The 25,451-nt window shown below is 43.4% G+C and overlaps 2 protein-coding genes across 3 annotated transcripts in view; both read right to left on the bottom strand.

Annotated features, from left to right (window-relative positions):
- Positions 1 to 12,583, bottom strand: part of carmil2 (capping protein regulator and myosin 1 linker 2) — a 46,283-nt gene extending 33,700 nt beyond the window's left edge. Inside the window, exons 1-20 of the mRNA XM_076732860.1 lie at positions 12,540 to 12,583; positions 10,235 to 10,335; positions 9,654 to 9,704; positions 9,400 to 9,459; positions 9,031 to 9,152; positions 8,706 to 8,803; positions 8,273 to 8,343; positions 8,096 to 8,169; positions 7,919 to 7,994; positions 6,792 to 6,880; positions 5,993 to 6,087; positions 5,701 to 5,787; positions 4,672 to 4,781; positions 4,265 to 4,342; positions 3,813 to 3,889; positions 2,814 to 2,918; positions 1,928 to 1,997; positions 1,713 to 1,794; positions 1,021 to 1,117; positions 269 to 323 (exon numbers count right to left, since the gene is read on the bottom strand). Coding sequence (XP_076588975.1) covers positions 269 to 323; positions 1,021 to 1,117; positions 1,713 to 1,794; positions 1,928 to 1,997; positions 2,814 to 2,918; positions 3,813 to 3,889; positions 4,265 to 4,342; positions 4,672 to 4,781; positions 5,701 to 5,787; positions 5,993 to 6,087; positions 6,792 to 6,880; positions 7,919 to 7,994; positions 8,096 to 8,169; positions 8,273 to 8,343; positions 8,706 to 8,803; positions 9,031 to 9,152; positions 9,400 to 9,459; positions 9,654 to 9,704; positions 10,235 to 10,335; positions 12,540 to 12,567 — 1,626 coding nt within the window. The 5' untranslated portion in view covers positions 12,568 to 12,583. The remainder of the gene's footprint in view (positions 1 to 268; positions 324 to 1,020; positions 1,118 to 1,712; positions 1,795 to 1,927; positions 1,998 to 2,813; positions 2,919 to 3,812; positions 3,890 to 4,264; positions 4,343 to 4,671; positions 4,782 to 5,700; positions 5,788 to 5,992; positions 6,088 to 6,791; positions 6,881 to 7,918; positions 7,995 to 8,095; positions 8,170 to 8,272; positions 8,344 to 8,705; positions 8,804 to 9,030; positions 9,153 to 9,399; positions 9,460 to 9,653; positions 9,705 to 10,234; positions 10,336 to 12,539) is intronic.
- A 1,248-nt stretch (positions 12,584 to 13,831) lies between these two features.
- Positions 13,832 to 25,275, bottom strand: ctcf (CCCTC-binding factor (zinc finger protein)). Of its 2 annotated transcripts, none has more exons than XM_076733319.1 (16): positions 25,101 to 25,275; positions 22,962 to 23,142; positions 22,680 to 22,825; positions 22,351 to 22,470; positions 22,023 to 22,202; positions 20,301 to 20,513; positions 20,053 to 20,215; positions 19,727 to 19,897; positions 19,507 to 19,640; positions 19,087 to 19,207; positions 18,755 to 18,904; positions 18,473 to 18,633; positions 17,927 to 18,109; positions 17,711 to 17,849; positions 17,371 to 17,610; positions 13,832 to 16,798 (listed from the first exon to the last, which is right to left on the bottom strand). In XM_076733319.1, exons 2-16 carry the CDS (start codon positions 23,128 to 23,130, stop codon positions 16,551 to 16,553), a joined length of 2,538 nt encoding a protein of 845 aa, XP_076589434.1. In that variant the 5' UTR covers positions 23,131 to 23,142; positions 25,101 to 25,275; the 3' UTR covers positions 13,832 to 16,550. The 2 variants fall into 2 exon arrangements, with proteins under 2 accessions (XP_076589434.1, XP_076589435.1); XM_076733320.1 differs by lacking the exon at positions 25,101 to 25,275 and adding an exon at positions 23,841 to 23,947.
- Between the last annotated feature and the right edge of the window lie 176 nt (positions 25,276 to 25,451).

Below are 25,451 nucleotides of genomic sequence, written 5' to 3'. Positions count from 1 at the left end.
GTACCCACACACACACACACACACACACACACACACACACATATACACACACACACACACACACACACATGAATATCTAAGAAACTGTGGTATTCTGTTGTGTTGAGCATTGGGGAAAAAACATTTACATTGAAAACACTTATTGAAAAAAGTTGTTTCGATAACCATCAAGCTGTAAGTTTAGAAATGATCCACAAAGCTCCATCTACTACCATGGAGGGTCGTATTAATGACTGAGAGTGAAAGAAATGATAGAAGTGTCACTCACACACTCTTCATCCTGAATGAGCTGAGCTATACGATGAAGAACATCAGTGAGAGCTCTGGTAGACAGAAACAGTACAAGACATGTGACACAGACAACAAAGGAAGAGAGGAAGGACAGAGGAGACGGAGAAACATGTCAGTTCATCAGAAATTAGGCTTCCAGATACAACACAGTAAAACTGGACTTCTTATTTGTTGTTATTCTGCCTGACAGGGGTGGAGCGGGCAGAAGTATTGATATGTAAACAGCTGTTTAAAGGCGTTTCTACATCCATTCATGGCTAAGGATACATCCACACTAATATGTTTCTCAAATGTTTACGACGAACATCCACAATACCCCTAAAATTCAGACTTTTAGAAACAGAAGGTCCTTCCAAAAATCTAACAAAACATTTAAAAATGTGGCCTGTATTTTCTCTGGTGTGTAAATACTGACCATATTTGAGTTGATTTCTGCTCCCACAGACAAAAAGAGCTATTATTTCATTAGGTTTTTACTTTGCAGAAGCTTTGTACCACTTGGGCCTGGTGGACATACTGTAGCCGGCAACTGTCCCACTTGCAGCTCAAATGACTCATCTGGAGTGGATCTTTAAGTTTTAAAGTGAAGTTGTCTCCAGCTGTCTGTGTGCAAAGGTTTCTGTACATACATCCATGTCAAGAGCAGAGTCAGGCGCAGACATGTTGGTAGACTGAAAGGATTGTGTAATGGAGCATGTGCAGCATGGCTTTCCATCATGTTGCTCAGACCTTGACTTCATGGCAAAGTTTCTCCCCAGCGCGAGGTGTCGAAGAGAGTGACATCGACCGACAGACAGAACCAGAGTCACCATGTCGTTCTCAAAACCTACAGACAGACAGACAGGGGAGAGAGGGAGCCGCACGGAGGATTTCAATTACTCCATCAGCATTAGACTAAACTGCAGAGAGGAAGTCAGAGCGGGTGGTGGGCAGCAGCATAGCAGACAATAAAGTCTAGTGCCATGAATATCACATTATAAGTGTTCTGCATCTACAACTGCTCACTAACAGCCATTCATTCATCCATTAAATAATAAATAAACTCATTCCACTTCCTGGTGCTAATGTAAAAACAACTTATGGAGCCAGGATGTTCTATTATACAGCAAGAATTCATGTTAATGTAAATGTACTCGCAGTAACATGAAGCCTTCACAGTTAAACCTCCATTCCAGAGTTTGGGCGGCGTCCTTCCTCAACGTGAACGAGGCTTTTACAGAAGCTAAATAAAGAGGCTACATTTATTGCCTGGTCCAGTTTGTATGTCAAAAGGTTTTATTTTTGTATGTCTATTTCTTTTTGCAACTTAGTTATATAAAAATCTTTTTTTAATTGTTTATGCTATATGTGGTGATACACATATGTGTGTGTGTGTGTGTGTGTGTGTGTGTGTGTGTGTGTGTGTGTGTGGTTTTGCATACCATTGTCAGAGATATCAAGACTTCTGATGGCCGTAGCTTCAGAGATGTGCTCTTGTATCACCTGGGCCCCTGCTGAACGAAGCTATACACACACACACACACACACACACACACACACACACACACACACAGGTATAACAATAACAATAACATCTTGTTGACTGTGGCTTATGCTACTGACACAAGTGAAAATAGGGCTTTTTGTATTTGTGTACCTCACAGCTGCTGATGTCCAACTCCAGTCCAAAGAGTCGAGTGTTGGTTGCCAGACCCTGCAGTAATAACCTGTTTGCAAAACAAAACAATGCAAGTCAATATGTGAAATACACAGGTGTACACATGTTACAGCCGAGCTGCTTTGGCACCTTTTACCCCTTAAACAGACTCATGAACCACAGACCCCCAGCTGATTGGGTTTTGTTGAAATGTGTCCAAGGTGTGATATGTGTGTGGAGAGGTAAAACTACTCTAAATGCAGGAAATAGTTACCATATTCAGTCATTGCTTAAAGGGAGGTCTGCACCATTTGCACAGGTTTTTGGGCCCATGAACTGGTAAGGTGGCAGCAAAGAGATATTACCTCTATCCGCTTTATTGATGCTGCTGTAATTTGGAATTTCCCCTCACTGGAATAATAAAGGAATATTGAATTGAATTGAATTGAAGCAAGCTGTGAACCTGAACTCCTCAAAAGTTCCCTTAAGAAGCCTATCAGTGATCACAGATGCTCATCAATCATTATGGGCATTGCTGCTTTAAGTGACAGCTTGCTGCTAGGTTTCAGCAACTAGACTTCATCTGGCCTGCCTCAGCAGGCACTGCCAAGATGGTGATGGCTGGAGCCATAGTCACCGAGCTTCACACTGGCTCTTCAGAAGCCTGGATGTGAAACAACTGAAATACATAGCCTACTTACCGACAGTAGAAGCACAAACATTAGGTAAAAAATGACCAAGTCAACAAAATTGGGCATGTAAAACACTCTGAAATGCTCTCGGGTTGCAGCCAGAATGAGACATTTGTGGTAATAAAATACACTGATCAATAGATTCATATCATAGTGGTATTATATTATATTGCATTTGTTGGGAGTGGACACACCTGAGAGCCTGTGGAGGTAGTTTAGTTGCAGACAGGCCCACATATTTCAGCTCACAGCTCTGACTGAAGAACTCTCGAATGCTCCTGGTCACCTCCCGGACCTTTCTACAGAAGCACAAACAGATTCAAACAGTCATAGGCTGTGCCCATGTGAAGGAAAAATATGCCTGTAAACACCAGTTAAAAAAAAAAAAAAAAGGTTACCATTGTTTAATTGTGATGCAATTTATCAACCGCACCATGAAATTGTACTTTAATGGATTATAGCATCTGATTCTACAAACTGATTCATTAACATTTCTAGTCCTGTCAGACTGTTTCTACACCTGCACACTACTTCTCCTCAGTATGTTCCCGACTCAGCTTGTCACTAGACTCATCAGCTGTCTGCACAGCTGCCCAGCGTTAACCCTGTTAGCCTCAGTACACAAGACACTCCTTCCCAGATCGTCTATGTTGCCTTAACATTCCAGCCTTTGTGCTGTTACAGCACGCGTTACAGCATGAAAAGCATCAATTTAACCAATAAGGTTTATTAATGGCTTAATGTAATTTAGGTGTGTCCAGATCGCTGGGATCTGGTTTTATGCATGCAGGCTCATTAGCACACCTCATATAGAACAGAGGCACCATTAAAGCCATTAGTTCCACCTTTTCTCCAGATGCCTGAGAGCTTGACTCAGTCTATCTTCTCATTCTGTCTACTCTTGGTGCTCAGTTTAATGAAAGTAACCGATGTTTTGGATTTCCTTAATAAGAAGGAATTAGCAGAATGACTCTGAGCTGTTTTTGTGTCTGCACAGATGTAAATTTAGACCAATTAGATGACAGAGGTAGATTGTAATCTATGAAAATGTGTACAAATGCGTATGTGCAGAAGAAATGAGTCTATCTTTGCATCAACAATGCAGAGAGGATGTTAAGTTTACAGGTTTTACGTCTCAGCTGCTAACAAACTGAGGACCACTGACATCACTGAAGTGGAAGAGTGGAGCTGACCTGTGGCTGAAAGGATTCCTGGCCAGGTTCAGGTGCATAAGTTTGTAACAACATCCAGCAGAGAGGGACACAAATAACTGCAAGACAGACTTAGAGTGAGTGTTATGTATGAGAACAGAAGATTAATACACACTTAATGCTCTACTATTGTTTCAAATTGTCTGTTAACAAGTCATCCAGCCAACAGTAATAGTTCATTAGTAACAAACATTGTCAAAACTGCAGATAAATAAAAAATTCAGACTTCCAGGTAAAATTCCCAGGCTTTTAGATGGACTTGGGTACCTAGTTCCCCTCTTCCCACGATGACTACGCCTCTGATTAATAAGTAATAAGATGAAACTTGATGAAACTTGAAGTCATTCTGTTGCTTTTTCTCTGAATGTTCGATGCACAAGTGAGTGACAGAAAGTCTGTAGTGCAAGTGTTTGTATGAACTGTGTCTCACTGACCGTGTCCAGAGGACAGTTGGTATCACTGAGGTCCAGATGAGACAGAGAGTTAGTGCCGGACAAGAACTTGAAGAGAAACTGCAACACACACACACACACACACACACACACACACACACACACAGAGGCAAATTTTTTGTTTACTGGAACAGTTAGAGGGTCCATCCCTGCACATATGGCAGGATTTTTAGTTCAACAGTTAAACAATGTTCGTGTCCCTTTAAATATTGCACAGACAGCATGTATTACAAGCCTGATTCCAAAAAAGCTGGGATGCTTTGTAAAACCTAAATAAAGACTGGATGCAGTCATTTTAAACAAACTGTGTTTACAGACAACGGTTTTACAAAGTGTTCTCTCTTCGATGCGAAACATTTGACATGAAACACACAGAAAGCAGAACGCACCGTGGCCTCTTCTGTACCCAGGCTGCCGGGGTTACCAGACAGATCGAGGTGGGTCAGAGACGCCGAGAACATCTGAGTGGAGGATAACACCTGACTCAAACAGCCGAGACCTGGAAACAGACAGATGGGACCAGAAAGGCAGAAATGGTGATCATGTGGCTGGAGGAGGATAAGTGAATGTAAAGGCAGTTTTGTGAAACAATGCCATTATTTAGCTGGAAATGTCATTGATGGGTGCAGGCTACCCTAAAAATCACAGTCCTCTCTGTCCTCTTGTCTCATCCTCCACCTCTGCCCAGCCTCAGTCTCTCTTCCTGTGTGTCTGTGTGTGAGTGTGGTTGAGTGGAGACAGGTATGCTGAAGCTACAGCAGAGCTCCACCAGCAGCATCCCATCCTCTAATCAAGCCTCCAACACAGACTCAGCTCTGCCACATCCACCTCGCTAGATCATCATTTTCACTCAGCCTGTGTGTCCAGGTCTTTTTCAGATATGGTTGTTCAGCTGGAGTTTAGCAAGTGAGCTCAGCAGCACGGCGTGTTTCACCTTGATAGACATACATACCAGTGCTGGATCTACATTTACAGGCTCTTACTTGAGCAAACTCCCCCCACTGAATTAAACAGATTACTTTGAATCGGGTCAGTTGCAATCTAAAGACATTTATGGTGCTAAATTGCAAAGCTTTTGACTTTTTAGTCAAATGCCATTCTTGTGGTAGCAAGGCAAATTGTGATGTTTCGCAATGCAAGAGGAAGTTGTTGGAACTCCCAGCCAGAAGCCCCCCCTGGCGTCAGCCCTGGCACTCCCCTAGCTCGCCCAGCTTTAACACCTTGTTCATTGTGTGAAGGAAGAGGAGGGTGGAGAACTGCAGGACGGAGAAGTCTGAGGAGGAGGAGGAGGTGTATGATGTCGTATAGTACACTGTCCAGGTGACATCCATCTCTATACTGCTCTCCCCCCGGTTTATAAAAGTGCAATAAAAATACAGACCAAAGTGTGTGTGTCGTGTGTGTGTGTGTGTTTGTACCTCTTGCAGTCATTGATACCCGCGACAGAGAAAGGTGTTTGAGTCCTTCAGCTAGATTCCCTAACTCCTGACTGAGAGCTATTACACCTAGAAATGAAAACACAACACAACACACACACACACACACACACACACACACACACACACACACACACACACACAAAACATGTCTACAATCCTTTATGCTTACTGATTCAAAGAAACATGGATGGAAACTTCATGGATCATGGCTTAAAACAACTGGTCTGTTGCAACACTTGTTCCGCTCAGCTGTGATATATAAAAAGCCCACCTTTGTCTTCGATTGGATTCCCTGAGAGGTTGATGGATTGCAGGGTAGAGGAGGGGTGCTCCCGTAGGGCAGCTGCCATTTTTATCGCAAAGTCCCTGCAGCAGAAAAACAAGGTTCCTTCTCAGTCTCAATCAATAGAAAACCAGACTTTAAACGAGATGAGATTAGATGGCCTGCTTCGACTGACGTGAAAAATGTTTGAATCTTTCTTCAAACCCTGTGGTTCACTGTGTCTTGGTCCATCTGATCATGTGCACATTCAAATCATCAGCTAGCACAAAACAGCAGACGATACACGATATCTGACAGATTTATTCCAAATCTTCCTAAAGTTATGTTCATGTTTGTATTGGCAAAACCAGTCGGCTGTGAAGGTCACATCCTGTCCAAGCAGTTGCGGGAATTGTGCACCAGGTCTTCATCACTGGATCCCATTTTAATCATGCAAGCTCAAAGTGGTCAGCGCAAACTGCAGCAGGGCACATGCACTGTGTGGGTGTCTCCAAGCTGCTATTTTGGTTCATGTAGGTGCAGCAGCACAAAGTGCAAATGAGCAGCACGAGCAGCGCTCCAAGCATTTGCTCTTCTCCTGACCTTGAAATTCTCTTTCTCTGTTTTGCTCACCTGTGTGGTGTGTTGGTGCTCAGTGCAGAGCGAGAGAAAGAAGTGGGAGTGTCACAGAGCACGTTGTTTGTTTAAATGCATCTTTACAAGCCATGCTAAGGGGAGCGTTTGTTTACTGTGCCCACCTACCTTAATATATACTTTCTTATATGCACGCAGTCACACACAAACTCACAGTTTGAGTCCACTGGCCTCAAGTGAGAGCTCCTCCAACCTGGGAGATCTGGACAGCAGGAAGGTCAGCTGCTGCTGGACGTCCAGTGACTGAGGGGATGAAGACAGAGAGAGACAGAAGACCAAGACAAACAGTCTGCTATTACCAGGTTTCAGTTTTACTGTTCCACACGATCAGTGGAAACTGTTCAGTGCAGAGAAAGGTGGAGATGCATCTCCCATAAATTCATTATCCATTGAATGCAGGAACTAGGGGGGCGCTTGCAGGCTGCTGGTGGGTAATGCTCAGGAAGCAGTGAACGCAGCATCTTCCTCTGAAGTGTCTCATTCAGTTTAAAATGCTTCATATTTTCCCGTTTATCTCAAGTATATCTTCTTATATATCTCAATACTCTCTACCTCTTTGTGTTACTATTGCTCAGCTCAGCAAGAAACACTGGTAGTACACAAAGATGGGATTGGAAGACACCCAGTTGATTTGTCTGACTCAGACTGCTGAGGCATCATTTCAGCTTCAGCTGAGCTTCAGAGCAGTTTTTACAAAGGCTTCTCTTAGTGTATTAGATTTAGGAAGGTATTACTCACAGCCAGAATGGAGAAAAGGAAGATCAAGGCGACCATTAACTCTTTCAAAGTACACAGAGCGTGTGAGTGTTGTATGAAGAGGAACCTTTTTCATCTACTCAGCTCGATGTCAATGTGCTAAGACATTTTCACACCAATAACGGTCAAAGTAGGCGATAGAGCTCTATAAGGACGTTACAGTGTCATAAAACCTGCTGTACCTACTGAGCCGGCAACTGAGTTCATATAAACAAGAACAAACCTGAAGTGTATGCATGCTGGTTTCTTTGCAGGTCCTGTGATCATACCCAGGTAGCTGATGAGTTCATGTGAAACACTTTTTGCTTCTCATTTCCCTTTTTGTCGCACTCTTTCATACTGGGCCACCTTTTTGCATTATAAACATCTGCTACCTTTCTGTCAGTGTGGGCATTTTTTTCCTCGAGACTATGTTTATATCCTTCTGACACATCTTTAGAAAAGACTGGATTCAAGACTGCAAACCCTTTGACATTTCTTAAACGTCAGAAGAACACATGCAAATGAATTTATAAACGCGTGTACCAGTTTGAGTTCTTTGCAGTAGATCTTGGTGAACCACTGGTTGAAAGACAGAGCTGCGACTGCTAATGCCAAGTCCCTGAGAGGAGAGGAGAGGAGATGCAGTGAGAAACAAAGAGAGGGATTTGAACAGGGTATGTAAGGTAAGACTGGATGAAACAGCACTGAACTGTGTCACACCTGCTGTCTAAGTGGCTGAAGTCCTGCAGGTTGAACTGCCTCCAGTTGTTGATGTAGTAGATGTTGTCAACATCCTGCCAAAACAGTTAGCCGTGCTTTAGTTGGATACACCAATGCTAACATTTGGCACACACAACACAAGGCAGTGTTTTATGTTGAATTGCAGCAGTGACTCACCCACTGGATCTCCTCTCTAAATGGCATCTCATTAAAATCGCACAGAGCGGCGTAGGTATCCGAGAATCCTCCTGCAGGACAAACATTCAAGAAACGTCAGCAAATCAAGGCTAATAAATGCTCCTTACATGTCAACACAGACACTGATCGTGTAAGCAATCGTCTGTCCTGTCAAATAAAGCAGTGGCAGCTGTGGCTCAGGAGGTCATCCACAGACCACAGGGTCAGTGTTGTGATGCCCACCTCCTCATCCTCATGTCAAAATATATTTAGACAGCTGGATAAACTGCCCGGTAGCTCAGTGCCAGTGGTGTGTGTGTGTGTGTGTGTGTGTGTTAGTGTGTGCATGTGTGACTGAGCAGCAAATACACTGTAAAGCACTTTGGATAAAAGTGCCACGTGAATGTGTCCATTTACCGTTTACTGTACATACCACAGGAGCCAGGCTCACTATTCAGCTGCTCTTCTATCGCAGCAGTCTGTGAGAGGAGTCTGTGCTGGAGCTCTGGAGGAATCATCTTCAGCAGCTTTCTGAAGGGCGAAGAACAAGAAGTACACTTAAGACGGACAGACTGTAGACAGGACAGAGAGTCTAAAGCCTGGGAGTCAATGACGTGTTCTTCAGCATCTGCATATGGGCCCCAAAGACTGATGCAGTATGCACTGAACTCCACGTTCCTATAGGATAGGAGAGCGAGCAGCTTATCTGAGCGCTGGTGTGCGTTCACACACGGAGCGGGCTGTGCAGTGAAACCCACCCTGGAGAGGAATCAGGGAAGATCCTCTTCAGTGAGGCAGTCATGTGACTGACCATGGCCTCAAGATCCTCAGCGTGCGACACACTGAAAGACAGAATGTTGCTGTCTGTCTCCAACACAATCTGCAACACATGTCACACGTGGATGATGCTTACTCAGCAAAAACACATCAGCCAGAGCCTGTTTTTGGCTCTCACGTCTGTAGAAACTGAAATATTTCAACTCTTCAACTGTATATTGCTCTCCTATTAGTTTTTTTTCTGTTTTAAATTATATTGAGCTCTCTACTGAATACAAGCCAATATTACATATAAAAAAAAACACCACTATGTATTATAAACAGGCATGATTTCGATAAAGACAGTGTACCTGTGTGAGGCTGTGAATGTTGATGGAGCTAATCTCCAGGTAGCTGAAAGTGCTCTCCACCTACACACACACACACGTTCATTATAAAAACAACAAAAGAAAAAGTGACAATCAAAATATATTTATGAAGATAACTCAAAACTTGAGAGAAAAACCAAACCAAGACGTCTCAAGCGTCATCATAAAATGTGCTGATGTGTGTTGGTGTCGCTGGTTTGGTTCAGAACAGTTTTAACATTAGTGTTGTGATTTACCCTGACAGGCTGTTTGTTTACGACCAGGAAACCTCTCCATAGACTCAGTACCTAAGACAGAAGAGACATGATGAGACAGAGAAAGACAAGGCATTCGATATGAGATGACAGACCTACAGCTCCCTCCACAGGAACAACATGGCTGTTACATGTTGCGTTTGAGTGTCAGGGTTATTGTTTTATTTAGTTTGTGGTAATTTGGGGTTTAAAAATAAGTTTTAGCACAGGACCCCTCAACAAGGAAGAAAAGGTAATCGTGCAGATGTCACCTTATCAAACCAAGCGACACACAGTGAACCTGGGGCTCTCAGGATGCTGAGGGTCTGAGGACAAAGGGCAGCTGCCCACTTTGTGTGTTTAATCATACAGCCTTGCTTAAGAAGGTCACACTTAACACACACACACACAGTGACATACAACACTGACCAAACAAGACCATCATCTGATTCCTGCCGGTTTGACTGACATGTATCATCTCTGTTTTACACTCAAAACTCTCACTGTTACGACTGTACCTGCTTCCTTTTGACCGTAAGCAGTGTAAACTCAATGTTAGACAGAAAGTCTTGATTAACACTCACCACAAACCTGCTGGTCGATCTCCCACATGACTGACTTAAGTTCAGAACAATGGGCGTCACCAGGCAGACCCTGTGAGGCTTCAGCAGCTCTGAGATCTGATCTGCTTACAGGACACAAACAGGAGCACTGTCAGCCGCACAGGCTGTAGTATCTGATGATGACAGCTGTTGAACATCTGCACAGTTTGGTAAACAGGACTAAACAATGAAGAGTGATTTTCTGGACCCATACAGTTTTTCACAAAGTGGTGAAATTTGCTTTTAAGTGGTCAGAGTCCCAGCGGGGGTTCGTTTCCTTGAGTTGCCGTCACATATTCAGCAGCATTGCTCAGGAATATCGCCCATCCCTGTGCTGAAGGATTAGTGGCTGTGTGAGTTTGAGGCCTCTGTGAAATACAGCAGCAGTTGTGTCTTTTCAAACCAACATGTATGACAGTTATTTTGGAACAGAAAAAGGCGTAATCAGTGAAGATGAATGGAGGCCAATGAAACTTGTGCGGATCATAGAGCTTGTGAAGACATGAATTCGTGCTGTTTATCAATCATTGATTCATGAATTGGTCCAATTTTATCCAGTTTTCAATAACCATGCTACTTAAAAGAGATGCAGCATATTCTGTCACTTGGAAGGAAGTCAAGTTCACATTTACTGCAAGTGAGAATTCAAACTAAACACGGCCAAAACTGTCAGCTATTGTCCAATTTTAACAAGTTTGTTTTTCTTTCTCTCCAAATGAGCAGTTTAGAAAACACATTTAAACTGTTGACTTGTTACAACCTGTGAACCCTTTAAGCCTTCATACCATGAATGAAGCTAACGGGGAAGTGACAAAACTGCAGATCCACAAATGTCCACTCTACAGCCATTCATGACAACTGTAGAGGGATGATTTTTTACATAACTCACTCATTTAAATTATATTATGGCTTTAAGTTAAGCATAAGTTTGGACACGCCCACTTTGAGTGACAGCTAGCTGCTGAGTTTCAGTGACCATGCTTCATTTGGCCTGCATCAGCTCCACCCATGCTCCACCTGCAGTCCTTCCATTTCAGGTTTTTTGTTTTTCAGCAGAACTGATGTTTGCAAATGTGTTTGCTAATTGCTCATTTGTTCTCTTGTATTCTAGTATCATTCAGAAAGCTAGCATGCAAAAGGCCTGATCATGTTTTAACTACATACTTCTGTCTTAGGGGGCATTTGCATCAAACATGAAGAAGCTTTTTAACCCAAGCTACTGATCAAAGGAGCAAAAATGAAATAGGGTCATTCACAATGAGCAGACTGGTTGACCTGACAGGACGTTTAGTCAAAGACTGTGATCAGGCTAACTGTTGGTCAGTTTATTGTACAGTTTAAACCCAGGGATAAATACATGATATGATGTGATATAATGTGTCTCATCTGCGAAAAATATCACATAGGAGGATTTTCACTGTTTCAAATACACAAAAACAAGCTCATTAAGGATTTTGTTCAAATATTTGCCAACTGAAAAATGATTAAAAATGATTAAATGATTAAATACACATTTTAAATACATTTAATTGAAACACGGCCATCTCTGGACTTAACACTGTAGACCAGTCCGACTGATGTTGGTGACTTTGGAGCAGTGAAGTGTGCTTTCGCTCTCTCATACCACACATTTCATGCACCATTATTACTGATTCACACATTAGTACTTATTTACACATTTATTCTACAACAGTCATCCCCTCACACTCTGTTTCAAAAGCCTTTCCACCTCAGTGACATGAATAGTGTGGCCACAATATTAGAAACACCTGGCAGTGAAACAGTAAAAAAGTGAGTCAGAGCAAAGTCAGCGAACATGGCGCGCTCTGTAAAGAGAAAGTAAACAGCGGAAACATCTCACGACTTCAGCACTCTGTTCCTAAACTCTTACTGCGTGTTGCTAAAAGCAGAGGTGATGTGACACAGAGGTAAACGTGATCCTGTCCAAACTTTTTTTGGAATGTGTTGCAGGCATCAAATACAGAACGAGTGTATATTTACAATGAAAAAATAAAGTTTATCAGTTTGAACATTCCTCCTGCATTCAGCTGAATGTAGGTTGAAAATGATTTGCAGATCACTTTTATTTACGTTTTAATTAGCGTCCCAACTTTTTTGGAATCAGGCTTGCGATTGCAGCACCTTTGGTAACACATGCAAAAACAGCGGTCTGGTCCTTTAAAAGCAGCCGGTTATTGACACTGAAGGCAGCTGCTGATCTATTCTCATCCCGTCAAAGTGACTGTTAGATAACAGCACTGATGCTGCTGAAGCTGGCTCATCTTACCTTGCAGGTTCTGAGAGACGGAGCTCATACTGTAGACCTCAGACTGAAAACGTTGGTGTTGCTGGAGAAATCCACAAAAAGTCAAGCTGTGATCATCTGCTGCTCCTCCAGTGTCCCACCTCCAAAGTCAGAGAACTATCCTGACTGACAGACTGGGTGTTTCACACCACATGATCAATACAAGAGGAAGAAATGATGGAAGGAAACGTGGATGTCAATACGTAAATAACAACACGTGTCAAAAATCCTGTATTATATGACATCAGTATGAATCTGCAGTCGTCCAGTGCTGGCTGACGGGTAGAGACCAGAGGAGGAAGGTGTTAGTTTGTGGCAGCAGAAATCAGAAAATACAGGGTGGAGACAGCTAAGGTGTGGACGCACACACACAAACCTCCACCGGCAGACTTCTGTCTCATAGCTGCACATCTGCATATCACCCGCTCTGTCTTTTCCACTCATGCACACACACACACACACACACACACACGTCACCATTTCTTGCTTATTCTGCACACACTTTTGCTCATGAACTTAGACGCACACATCCTGTTCCCTGCTGTGAGTCACTGTTGTAGTGAACACTGCTTCACCTCCCACACTGAAAAGCACACCACAGTCAGGAAATCTGCAGTTTCACAAAGTCCAGCTTCAAACTGTTCGAGACGTTTGAGCCGCTGGGTCACACCGAAGAAGACAGATGCAGGCAAACATCAAAGCAAAAGGTCACACTGGTCGAAGAACTTTGTATCAGAAGATCTAATCTTTTAGGCTGACAGGTGAATTTGCAGACATCAGCACTGTGGCACATGCACAGTCAGTGCAAGGCTGTTTAGTGCTCCTTGAACCACTAGGGGGCACTAAACTCTCCATTAAAAAGACCCACATACATTTAACTTGATGGCTTATCTTTCACCACTGGTCTGAAATGTTGTACATATAATAAAAATATTACTTCATTCGGATTTTTTTTTTTTGTTGAACCATTTCAATATTTTAATAAAATCCATCCATTTTGATAGCCAGTTATAGTCTAGTCACTTGCGTTAGTGTGATGTGGAGTGCTCATACACTGAGTGGACATTTCCGTGAAGCAGGTGACACTGGAGGGGGGTTCAGGAAATGGCCGGACTGGATTTAAACCCAGGCCAACACGGTGAGGACTCAGCTGTGACACATGGCGTGCGCTCTAACAGGTGAGCTCCTGGGGCGCCCTGGCCTCGATAGCTTTGGCTCAACGCATCACACCGTCCAACCACTGCAAACTGAAGAACTGAGACTAAACACAGGCATGCAGCAGTCATTAGGATGATTTTATTTTTCATCAGCTGTACAGTAGCTTATCTTCAAAATGACATGACAAAGATTTCTTCTGTTTTCTGTCTTTAAACAGGGCATGTTCAAAACCATCTTAAAACTGTTCTCCCAATTCTTCTGTCAGCACAGACAGGCCATGTGAAACAAAAACAAAGACGTCACCGTCGCTGAACAGCCAATCATCTTCCATCTGTCCGCCTGCAGAACAATACCAAGGTAACAAAACACTTTGCTCTTTCTTGTTTTACAGAGTGACACTCAGACCACAGCAGTACAGTCACTGAACTCATGTTTCTCAATGACACTTACAAAAGTGTCCAGTTGATACAAGAACACAGGTTTCCTCAGACACCTCTCAGGATCTTGGCACTCTTATCTTTGTGCGACCATTTTTACCTTACAGCCTGTTCTTACAACAGCAGCCATCTAACCAATGTTACGTTACAAAAGAAATTTGTTCCATCTAACAACAAAAACAGGTCCCGCTGTAATAAGAGGAAGGCCACCTCACTACCTGTGGTCTGTCCTGCTGTAAGGATCAACATCTTCAGTGGACTGACAGCATACGTGTTCTCACCTGGACTCACACGATCGATCTTAACCCTGTGATTTGTAAATATAATCAGGGATAACTAATTTAAAGTGACCATCCTGGGCAAACATACTTCAGTATTGGCTGCAAATGGACACCGACTGAAAGCTCAGGGCTAGTGGAACTGCAACACTTGGGTTAAAAAGGCCTTAGTCCAGGGCTGATCTTGATTACTGAAGACACATAGTACAGCAAACAAAATACACAGCATCCAAAAACTGTCATCCTTAAAAAAAAGAAGAAAGAAGGAAAAAAAGAACAAAAAGGTTGTTTTGTTGATGTTGTTGTTGTTGTTACATACAATTTGCTAGCTGGACTCCATTCAGTACAAGGTTTTGGACTGGGTGCCAAACAGTTTTGTCTCTGACAAAGCTTCTGTCAAACTACTGAACTGAGCTAACCACAAACAAATGCAAATAAAAATGTAAAATGGTATCAAAGCAGATACAAAATGGCTATGAGCAACAGAATACAGAGAGAAAAATGATAGTGGTTCAGCATTCAGTTCGGTTGGTTAAGAGGGACTCGTGTGTGTGTGTGAGGAAAGCATGATTGAGAGGTCATTTAGCAAATCACCTTTACAGACTCAGGACAAGGAAACCTTGATGTCCCTTTTAGCCAACACACCTCCAAATCTGCTGTTTAAAAACATTACAAAGGTTCACAATAAATCAAAAAGCAAAGGGTTTAAAACGTGTATTTACATGCAAACCACCTGCCACAGTTGGTGATCACCGATTATTTTGGGGGGGTTTCATGACACAATGATTCACAATCTGGCCTCTGATAATAGTTCCAAGCACAGTATGAACTGAAGTGAATACCTTTAAAGGAGAAACGAGGAGCAGCTAGTATTACCTTGCAAGAGATGAGATGATTCAAATGCATAGACATAATTCGTTAGTTGATGAAGTGTTTGGAATGTTCAAAATCACAATTATAGTACAAGGTTTTACCAACTGATTTAGGAATATCTGTTGTTTCTCCAACTGGTAGGGATCAGTTGGATAATGTGATCTACTTTCTCCTTCCAAGTGAGGAACAGGAAGAACATCAGCTATCAACAGCAAAATCCTCCATCAGTGACAGGCAGGAGAAAGCAGAAAACGACTAAAAAACAAACTTCATCTCAAACTATGTTGGTGCTGGGACGCTAAATTCTCAAGTATTTCATTTGTATGAGCTGACTGTGGGCATGTTTCCATTAGAACAAGGCTGGCAGTGTGGATGTCATGTGACTGTGTCTGCCTCTGCCCATTTGCTCACGTCTAAAGAAAAATCCTTTTGTTAACGTCTTACTACAAAAACCTCTGTATACAAACTTCCAGCTAACGACGCCACAACATGGACCATGTGTTTACACAGGCCAAGGAGGAAAATCTGAATTTGGGAAAAAAAAAAATATACAGATCAAATGAATGAGCGCAAGTGGTATCTCAGAGGCAAACTCAAGTACCATATACTATGTTTCATTGGAAAAACTACATTTATATCGATATATACACATACAAAGGCTTGGAATTAGCAAAATCAGCATAGTTGCAAGAACAGCAAGCAGGACAGCAGAGAATCGAGGTGAGAAGTGAAGGTAGATCGCCTAATGTCTCCTTTTGGCAGAGCAACACAGAGAGGAGCTGAACGTTAACTGCAGTGTGTGGGTAGAGACTGACACAGGATGTGGCTTTGGGTAGAAACAAGTAGCAAAATACACAATGATTCATCCAGAAGACATTCAAACCGAAAACGAATTAGAAAAAAAAAAAAAAAGCATTTAAGAGCAGAGAGCAATCTGTCATTAGCTTGGACGATATCTGTATATGATGTGGGAGATGTATGTGCAGAGGGATCTGGTGTTTTGTGTGTGTGCATGAGACCCACAGACATCAGTGTGCAGGTTGATGTGTATGGATGTGAAGTTACTGTGTGTAAGCATTGACATGCGGCTTCCCTTCTTTGTGCATGGTTGTTTTTACTGCCACCATTTTTGCAGCCACTTCAATGGAGGCAAAATGGCTGCCGTCTGGTGAAGGCCAAGGATGTAGATGTGATTAATGTGTATTTGCCAATTTTACTCATAGTCCGGCTACATGTGCGTGGCGTGTTCACCGGTCCATCATGCTGAGGATCATCTCTGGTGTCAGATCTCCGTTGGCCGCGGCGGCCGCTGTGTCCTCATTCACAGCCAGCTCAACAGTCTCCACCCCTTCCCCGTCCAGCCCCACCCCCTCCACAGTCAGGGCCACTCCCTGCTCCAGAGGTGTAGCTGCAGAAGCGTCGGCATCCTCTTTCTTCACTATAATGTTCTCCACTGCTCCGGTGCTCTCATCCTCCACCTGAATGATGGCAGCAGCTGCAAAACACGACAACAAAGACGTTTGTGCTTCCATGCTGCATTCAGGGGTAATGGGAATAAAAAGTAACTGCACACCACACACAGAGGAAACAATGGAATTTATCTGCAGGTGAAAAGACAATGATGGGAGTTACCTCTGGTCTACATCTGGAGGCTGATGATCTTATAATTCTGTGTGTTACCAGCTAAAACAGAGTAACAGCATACATACAATGGTCTCCGGTGTGTCGCGCTGTGCTATTTCTTGTGGATACTGTGCCAGTAACAATAAAGCGAATTGAAATGAAGCTGAAAATCACTAAAATAACATCTAGACTGATCTTTAAGTGAATCAGTCATTATCATCAGTGGCAGTATTTTGATATTGAGCATGTCAACAGCAGTTTGACCATGACTGTCTCGACCCACACTAAAAACAGAATTCTGATTATTTTTGAGCTATGGTGCCCGTGATTTTACAGTACTAAAATATTACATGTGACCACCCCACCCGAAGACTGAATCCTTTTCCATGACAGACTCTTTAACGTCATCATTTCGTGCCTAATAAATCCTGTCAGGGCTCTTACCAGAAGCAGTCGTCTTGGCAGCCACCCGCACTGACTTGCTGGGAGTTGGGGGCTTGGGGGCATTCTTCGGGGGTCGGCCTCGTTTCCTCTTGACCGGTGGCTCATCGGGAGCTGGTACTGGGATGGCGGCAGGAGCCTGGTCCAACTCCATGCTTTCTGCCTCCTCCTCTTCCTGTAGCAATGACGCCTCTTCCTCACCCTCAACGTCCTCCTCCTCGTCTGGTTCAACGTGATCCTCCTCTGAATGACAGAGATACCAAAGACCGACATCAGGTAAATTTATCAGAGCTGACCAAACACAGACTCACCCCCACACTTGGATATAATGTCAAATTCTCACCGCTGTCGTCGTCATCATCATCTCTCCTGCTCCTCATCTTCCTCTTTCTTCCTCTCCTTCCTTTCTTAGGGGTTGGAGCTCCATTTTCGGCATCCTCCACCTCACCGCTGCAGTTCTCAGCGTGCCGAGCCATGGTGTTCTACAAGAGGATACCGTTGAGTTTGGTGATTTTTATAAGCCTGTGTTAACCACCTCGACGTTCACAGGTGCCCTTACCCTGCGAGTGAAGGTCTTGCTACATTTGGGGCAGACAAAGGCGGTGGGGACAAAGTTGGGGTCATGGTAGCGTTTGAAGTGCATGTCAAGCAGCTGCTTCTGTCTGAAGGTCTTCTCACACTGGCTGCAGGCATACGGTTTCTCTCCGGTGTGGGTTCGACGATGCATCACCATGTGGCGCTCCTGGATCCAACAGCATGGGACACAGTTAAAAAACACAGTTACACAGCTCTATACATCTATTCTTATCAAGCCAAGAGCAGGTTTTTTACTCACAAGGTAAAATGACTTAACATCCACCTGCTAACAGGGTTGAACTCAGATGAAGAGGTGAACATTGTAAATATTATATCTCACAGAGCCACTAGCATGGCTTAGTCGCTTAGTCTTGTCAAAAGCTAATTTAAAAAGTGAGACATTTGAATGATTTTTATCACTTTAGTGCGGTTCTGGCTTGGGTGACTCATACATAATAATAAAATGAAATTACTCATTTGCTACAAGCACAGTAACCCAGCATATCACAAGATATTTGTGTACACACACCTGGCGGCAGCAGTAGTCACACATGTCACATTTGAACCTCTTCTCGTTCTTATGGGACTTCTGATGCTGGATCAGAGCGTAGCGCTCGTGGAAGACGGCATCGCAGTAACGACACTTCTTTCCAGTCTCAATAAACGAGTGCTGCTTACGAAGATGGACACCTGCAGATCCACAGGAATGACAGGAAAACACATTAGGGGAATAAAACAGCATGGCAAAGTAAACGATCTTGTCTGATGCTGTGTGTGTGTATGTGTCTGTGTGTGGGGGGGCGTGCGTTACCCAAGTCGCTCTTGCGTGCGATGACAGTGTCACAGTGTGGACAGTGGAATTTGGCCACATTCTCTGTGTGTTTCTGCAGAATGTGCATCTTCATGGTTCCACTCTGGGTGAATCGGGCATGGCAGATGTAGCACTCATAAGGTTTCTCTCCTGACAAGAGGACAGAGCACACACACAGGTTCATCTCTGTTCAATGTTCTCATTAATATTTCTCATCTAACAGAACAACAAAGAATCTCTGATCCGACGTAAAGTGTGTGTGTGTGCTGAGTATGTTAAAACTGTAAGGGAATTAAGTACGTGTATCAGTATTCAGTATTAGCAGGTTTTACCTGAGTGTGTCCTCATGTGTCTCTTCAGCTTGTATGTGTCTCTGCTGGCGTAGCTGCAAAGACTGCACTGGAATGGACGCTCGCCAGTGTGGGAACGAATGTGGCGCTTTAGTTTGCTCACCTACACAACATTCACACACGCGTGTGCGTGCACACACACACACACACACACACAGTCACATATCAGAACACTACAACAAACAATGTATTTGTCCTTACACAGAAATCATTTTGGGCTCTTGGAGTAGAGCAGCTATTTATCTACTATCCCAAATAACGTGAATTAACTTAAAAACAGAATTGTGAATTTTCTTTGTTCTTTTCACTCCTGGAATTAGAGTAGCAAATGGAATAAATTAAACTAGACTTCAAACTTTGTAAAACTTGAACAACATAAAAGCGTACAGGAGCTTGTCTTACCTCCACACTGGCATAGTCACACATGGAGCATTTGAAGGGTTTCTCATGTGTGTGTTTGTAGCGTCGATGACGAACCAGCTCTCCGCTTGTCACGAAAGCCATGTCACAGTCTGTGCACTTGTGTGGACGAGTTCCTGAATGAATTAAAAAACAAGACATGTGTATACTATTCTTGCACTGAATAAAAAACGTTTTAATGAAGATGTGTGTTCATGCATACCAGTGTGTGTGTTGAGATGGTTTCTGAGCAGGGTGACCGTCCTGAAGGCTCTTCCACACAGGTGACATTTGTGAGGTCTCTCGTCGGTGTGGCTCTTCATGTGTCTGTCCAGGTTGGAGCGTCGAGGGCACGTGTAGCTACACAGCTCACACTGAAACGTCTTCTTCACTCCTAACACACAACAATGACATACACAGGCCACACATTCAGTAACAGTGTTTGTACCACAATCCCACAGTACCAACTCTTACTGTTGCTATAATGTTGATAGTAAAATAATAATGTTGCAGTATATCTAAAAACACTGACTCGTGTTAGAGTCTCACCTTTCTTCTTGATCTTGGTGGGTTTGGGTGGTTTCATGTTGCCCACCACTTTCTCCGCGTTGACCTCAGACAGAAGGCCCTCCTGCTGTTCCTCTTCAAAGTCATAAACACTGACATCCATGTCCTTGTCTCCTTCAGCGTAACGCAGGCGACTCTTCTTACCCTGCACAAACAGCATCCAGTTCAATTACAGGGAAGAGTCTCACATCCCCGATAAGAAAGAGACTGACAAAACACAACTATCTTGCCTTTTTGGTCTTCTTGATAGCTCCAGATGGGGGCTGATAGTCTGGGTCTTTAGCCCAGTTTGGGTCATCATTTGGAGGCTGAATGGGCTCATCCTCCCCTTCTTCCAGCAGCTGGTTTCCCACGTCCTCATCTTCCTCCTCTTCAGGGTGAGCTTCCTCTCCCTCCTCCTGCTCGACCGTCTCGACTTCTCCATTAGCTCCAACCTTCACTACCTAAAGATCAAACGCATTAATTGTTAAGTCAGTTAAACACTATAGACAAATCACTGGGTGTGGGTTTCTTCTGTAGGTGCTGCGATGCAAAAGAGAAATGATGATGATTATCTTATTATTACAGATATCCTGAGCGGAGCCTAAGGATCAGTGTTAGGGTATATTTTAATTGATTTTCTCTTTACTTTGTTTGGCCACCTCAGCCTGCTAGTGTTGCAGTACTGCTCTTCTTCACGACGGCATACAGTGTATTTCACTCTTTTTTCTGCATGTTTCAACAAGTCACATTTCTGAATTTTTAAGACCCTTTTACGAATATTATGAATGCAGTTTATGACATATTTCATGTCCATACTGGCAAAAAAGTACAAAGAATATGAAAGAAAATCGAAGTCCCAGAATTACTTGCTTAAGTTAACAAGTTTCTCCAACTTCAACTGAATCTGACTAGAGAGAACAACGCAGCTTAATGTTTTTCAGATTTCCCAGTGTTGCCCAGGTCAGCACTGCTAACTCATCCATCTTACTGGGGAAAGATCTCACATTCCCTATGATGACTGAGAGGAGGACTGGTTAGTATGGACAGGAGTATGGAGTTCAAGGCTTAGCCCTAGTATGGCTTCCCCGTCTCTTGCTCCTCAACTCGCAGAGAACATCGGGTCTCTCCCCAGGCAGCACTGTCGTGTTATGGAGCTCCGTCACCATCTGTGATATGTGAATATACTGACAAGTGTGAAAACTCCTTCAGGTTTTCGGCAAGAACTTTCAGTTAAAAAGTAAAGTAAACAAGAGGAACTGAACATATTTGCTAAGCCATTTAAGGTGCAGTTAGAACCATCACAAGGATTAGTGTGATATATGTGTTAAATAATTTAGTATGGCCAGTGGCTCAGAGGGAAGAATATAATATATAGAGTGACACAGTCCTCTCTAATGGACTGCATCTGTTCAATTTCAGGAGTCGAGTTCTCATGTTAAACTCTCATTCATATTGCCACAATTTAAGCGTATTAACAGTTTAATAGTAAAGCTTAATAGTTCTGAACCTGGACCTTCACTATTTTGATTAATTGGCTTACAGAAAATAAGGTGTGCAAAGTTGACAGGCTACACATTTCAATGTGCCAGATACATATATAGCCAATACAGCCAATCTTCTGACCATAAATCAATATTTTGGGGGTGAAATCAATATACAGTCATGGTAAGTCTTACAGATGTATTTTAATTTCATGTTTTACATATGACAGTGTAAGCTGATTACCCTTTGAAGAGGAGTGTAACATATTAATCGTTACACATATTGTGATTGTATGAAGGTTCTTAATCACATATTTTGCCTTTCAGGGATAAAATTATACTGATTGATATGATGTGAGCAAAGTCTCCTCAGCAACTCAAAATTCAGTGTTTTGTGGTTCACGAAACAGATGTAACGTTGACCCAAACATTCAACTTTTAAAAGCACTGACACCTTAGCGCTGTGTGTATGAGTTAAAGTCAGTGTACCTGAAAGCCCTCAGGCAGCGGCAGGGTGTGGCAGATGACCGGGTCGCCATCCTTTGGCATAGCAGTGGTGTCTACAAAGGTGCCTTGCTGAAGGGCCTCCACAGTGGAGGCAGAAACAGGCACCTGGACCAGCTGGAGCTCCCCCAGACCCAGAGCTGCCTGCTCCTCCATGTTTACTACCTGGGGACAGAGAGAGACCTGAGTCCAGAGATCATGTCCAGGGAAACTATTAAGACAAATTGAAGACTTAAACACAAACCACCTGAGAACATAACTTCCTAAAGGCTTACAGGTGGCTTGGAAGCCATGACGTGAAAAGAACACATACCTGTAGTGTGATGATTTGAGTCTGATCCACTGTTGTTACAGTGGCTTGGTGAGCAGCACCCGCTACCCCTCCAACAACACCCACTGTCGCTGATGATCCCCCCACTGCAGCATCTATCACCTGGAAACCAACATCATATTAACGGACTGTTACGTGAAATTTTGGGGAAATCAACACTTTCAGGTTTGCATTAGGTGTTCTCAGTTCTAGATTACTTCATTTTGACAACTAGACGGCACAAATTAATCATTCTTTTGAAACCAGGTGTGCGGCTGCCAAATACTGGGCTACTATCACATCAAACACAAAGCTCTTCCAAGTGAGCTTACCTCAGTCTTCATCTGCAACAGAGTGGGATCCAGTGAGTCCATAACCATCATTTCAACCCCTGCTCCACCTTCCACACCAACCCCTACCCCTGCTTCCATCAGCTGCTGCTGAGCCTGGGTAGCTGCTACCATACCTTCCCCATGACCTGAAACACAACATTGCCAGGAATAAGACACCAGACCACATTCTCCACAAAGATATGATCACTTGCAATGGAAATCTAAACTACTCTGTGATCTGTTCACATATCGACTGTGGGAACATTTCCAATTAGTAAGAACCTTGTTCCAGGACGACTCCAGCTTGTCCCTCTACCACACCCCCAGCCTCTGCAGCTTGCTGGAGGAGATCAGCCACCATGGCATCCTGGCTGTGAACGGCCTGGATGGAGGGGAAGTCTTTGGCGGGGACCTCCACCACCCCAACACCCTCTGTTGGCCCTCCGTCCATGCTGGGCAGGAACTGAAATATGGCATTGTGGAAACACAAATTAGGTAGAAGTGTTTTAAATCACCCCCCCCCCAGGCACTTTTAAGCCATCCACTGGAGTTATGTTTGCTTTATGACAGTGCTGTTCCATCTTACATCATGAAAGAATATGCAGATTTTCTCTGCAACTCAACATGAAACAGCTATCTGAGTAGGGCCTTCCAAAACTATATAAAAATCTGGTATACAGATACTGGCATTTTTTAACTGCAAACTTTGGTATCTGTATCAGAGTTGAAATGTTCAAAAAGTATTTGTGAGCATGTGGTTGTGTATCAGCCTTTATAAAGCAGTGAAAAAGGCCACCCGGGAAATTCAAGTGTGTGAATGGATAGAAATGACAACTCAAACTCAAAAACTTTGATATGACACAAACATGATAGAATTAAATACTGTAGATAAGCAAATGTCCATGGTATGATAGTGATCATTTTTCACAGTATACCATCAGATCAGTATACCACTGCAATCTCAGTACCTCACAAGGCAGACTTTGAGTGCAAATACTTCAAAAAATGTTATGTAGTCACTGTATTCACTCAACTCATTTTCAAATATCAGAACTGCATTCTGGTGTGGGTGGATTGAATACAACTTGGTCAATGTAAACTGCATATATCACAACTGATACTGTGTGTAACGGCTGCATAGGCTTGACTGTCACAATATACCTAACATCTGTTTGTTTGCAGGTTCCCATGTCTTCATGTTGCTAACTGGTTGGAAGCTGGAGAGGCTGTAGTTCAGGCCTTCACAGATCCTTTGACTTACGGTGCGACAAATTTAACACAACATGGCAATGACAGTGACGCCCAGCCGGGCAGCTGTCGTCTCCTTGCGCAGCATTTATACAGCGGTATTTTTGTAGCTCTCCAAGCCGAATCGTAGAGGGAGCTCTCTGCTATAATATATATCTGCGGCTATGATGCTCTAGGTGGGCTTAGAATAAGAGACAAGCGGGCGACGGGCGCAACGACAACTGCCAATTCAGACCACGGTACGATGACAGAAAAGAAGAGGATAGAAGCATTATTCGACAATGGAAGATGGCTGATTTTGGGACAATGCAGATCGTGTATGTGGTCTTAGTGATTCATTGGCCACTGATCGCCGAGGATCGTTTAACTGTGAATGCCTCGTCAGTGGTGTTTTCCGCGCTGGCCTTAATGTTACACTTTCGGCATGTGTAACGTTATTTAGCTACCTGGAAAGCTAACTGAACTGACTGTCAGATATTGGATGCGAAAAATACAAATTCAGTTCAATGAAATGCAAAAACTGGTTAGACTCAGTCGCTTTCGACAGTTTCGACGCACTTACGAGCTCTGGGTGGGGAAGGGCCTTCACTCTGAGCTAACCTGGTTAACTGTTAACGGCTAACGTCAGATCCTAGCTACATGCATTACTTGACAAAGGTGTAGTTTAACGTTATGCAACGTACTAAAACTCAGCTCAACAACAGCTGGGTGGCATGCTATTCGGTTATTGTTTGTATTCCCGTGTGAATGCTGCCGTGGCTGTATAAATGTTTGTGTTACTTTGCGTAACGTTATGATAACGCTAATGCAAACAAGCTAACGTTAGCAATAACTTAAAACCGCCCGTTTCCATGTCGTCAAGGCTGTAAAGACGGGAAACAAAGAAGCGAGAAAATGGACGCCTTGGCCTAAACTCTCCCACCAAATCGTCGAAGTATTCGTAACACATCCTCGACGATATTTCCACAGATACGCGTAAAATATAGCGGGTTGTGTATACATTTATTAGAACTTCGGTTATTTAAACGTATTTTGACGGGTTTTTCAATAACGATAGAGGGAGACAAACACTCTCCGACGAGCTGCCCGGACCCAGAGCCCCATCGTGACACCTAGAGGCCGATTAAAGATCCTGCAAACTCCCCCCTTATCAGAAAAGTAGTGGTACTTTACCTCTTTTTAGTGTGTTTCTCTTCCCGTTTAACTCAGCCGAAAGCAGAGAGTCTGTGCTACAAAGTTTAACAGGCTGGTAAGAAACGCAGGCTTCTTCGCAGTTTGTTTTAATCCCTCTCCCGCTTTAGCAGAGTAGCCTCTGCCACAAAATGGCAGTTGGGAGCTCAGTGCGCCTGTGCGGCCGCTGGGGGGTGGTGTCGAAGCTGCTGCAGACACCCTGATTGGCCAGGAGGGGCGCCCCGTTGGAATACATTGAAACCCATTTATCACAACGTTAGGAACAGGGCTGCGTTCACAATCCTCGGAGATATGAGAGTTATTATGAGAAAATTACCCCGACATATCAAAGTC

The sequence above is a fragment of the Chaetodon auriga genome, chromosome 6 (genome assembly GCF_051107435.1).
Source record: "Chaetodon auriga isolate fChaAug3 chromosome 6, fChaAug3.hap1, whole genome shotgun sequence".
In the NCBI taxonomy this organism is placed as follows: Eukaryota; Metazoa; Chordata; class Actinopteri; order Chaetodontiformes; family Chaetodontidae; genus Chaetodon; species Chaetodon auriga.
Note: the sequence above shows the minus strand (reverse complement) of the source record. Positions and strands in the feature narration are given on the sequence as shown.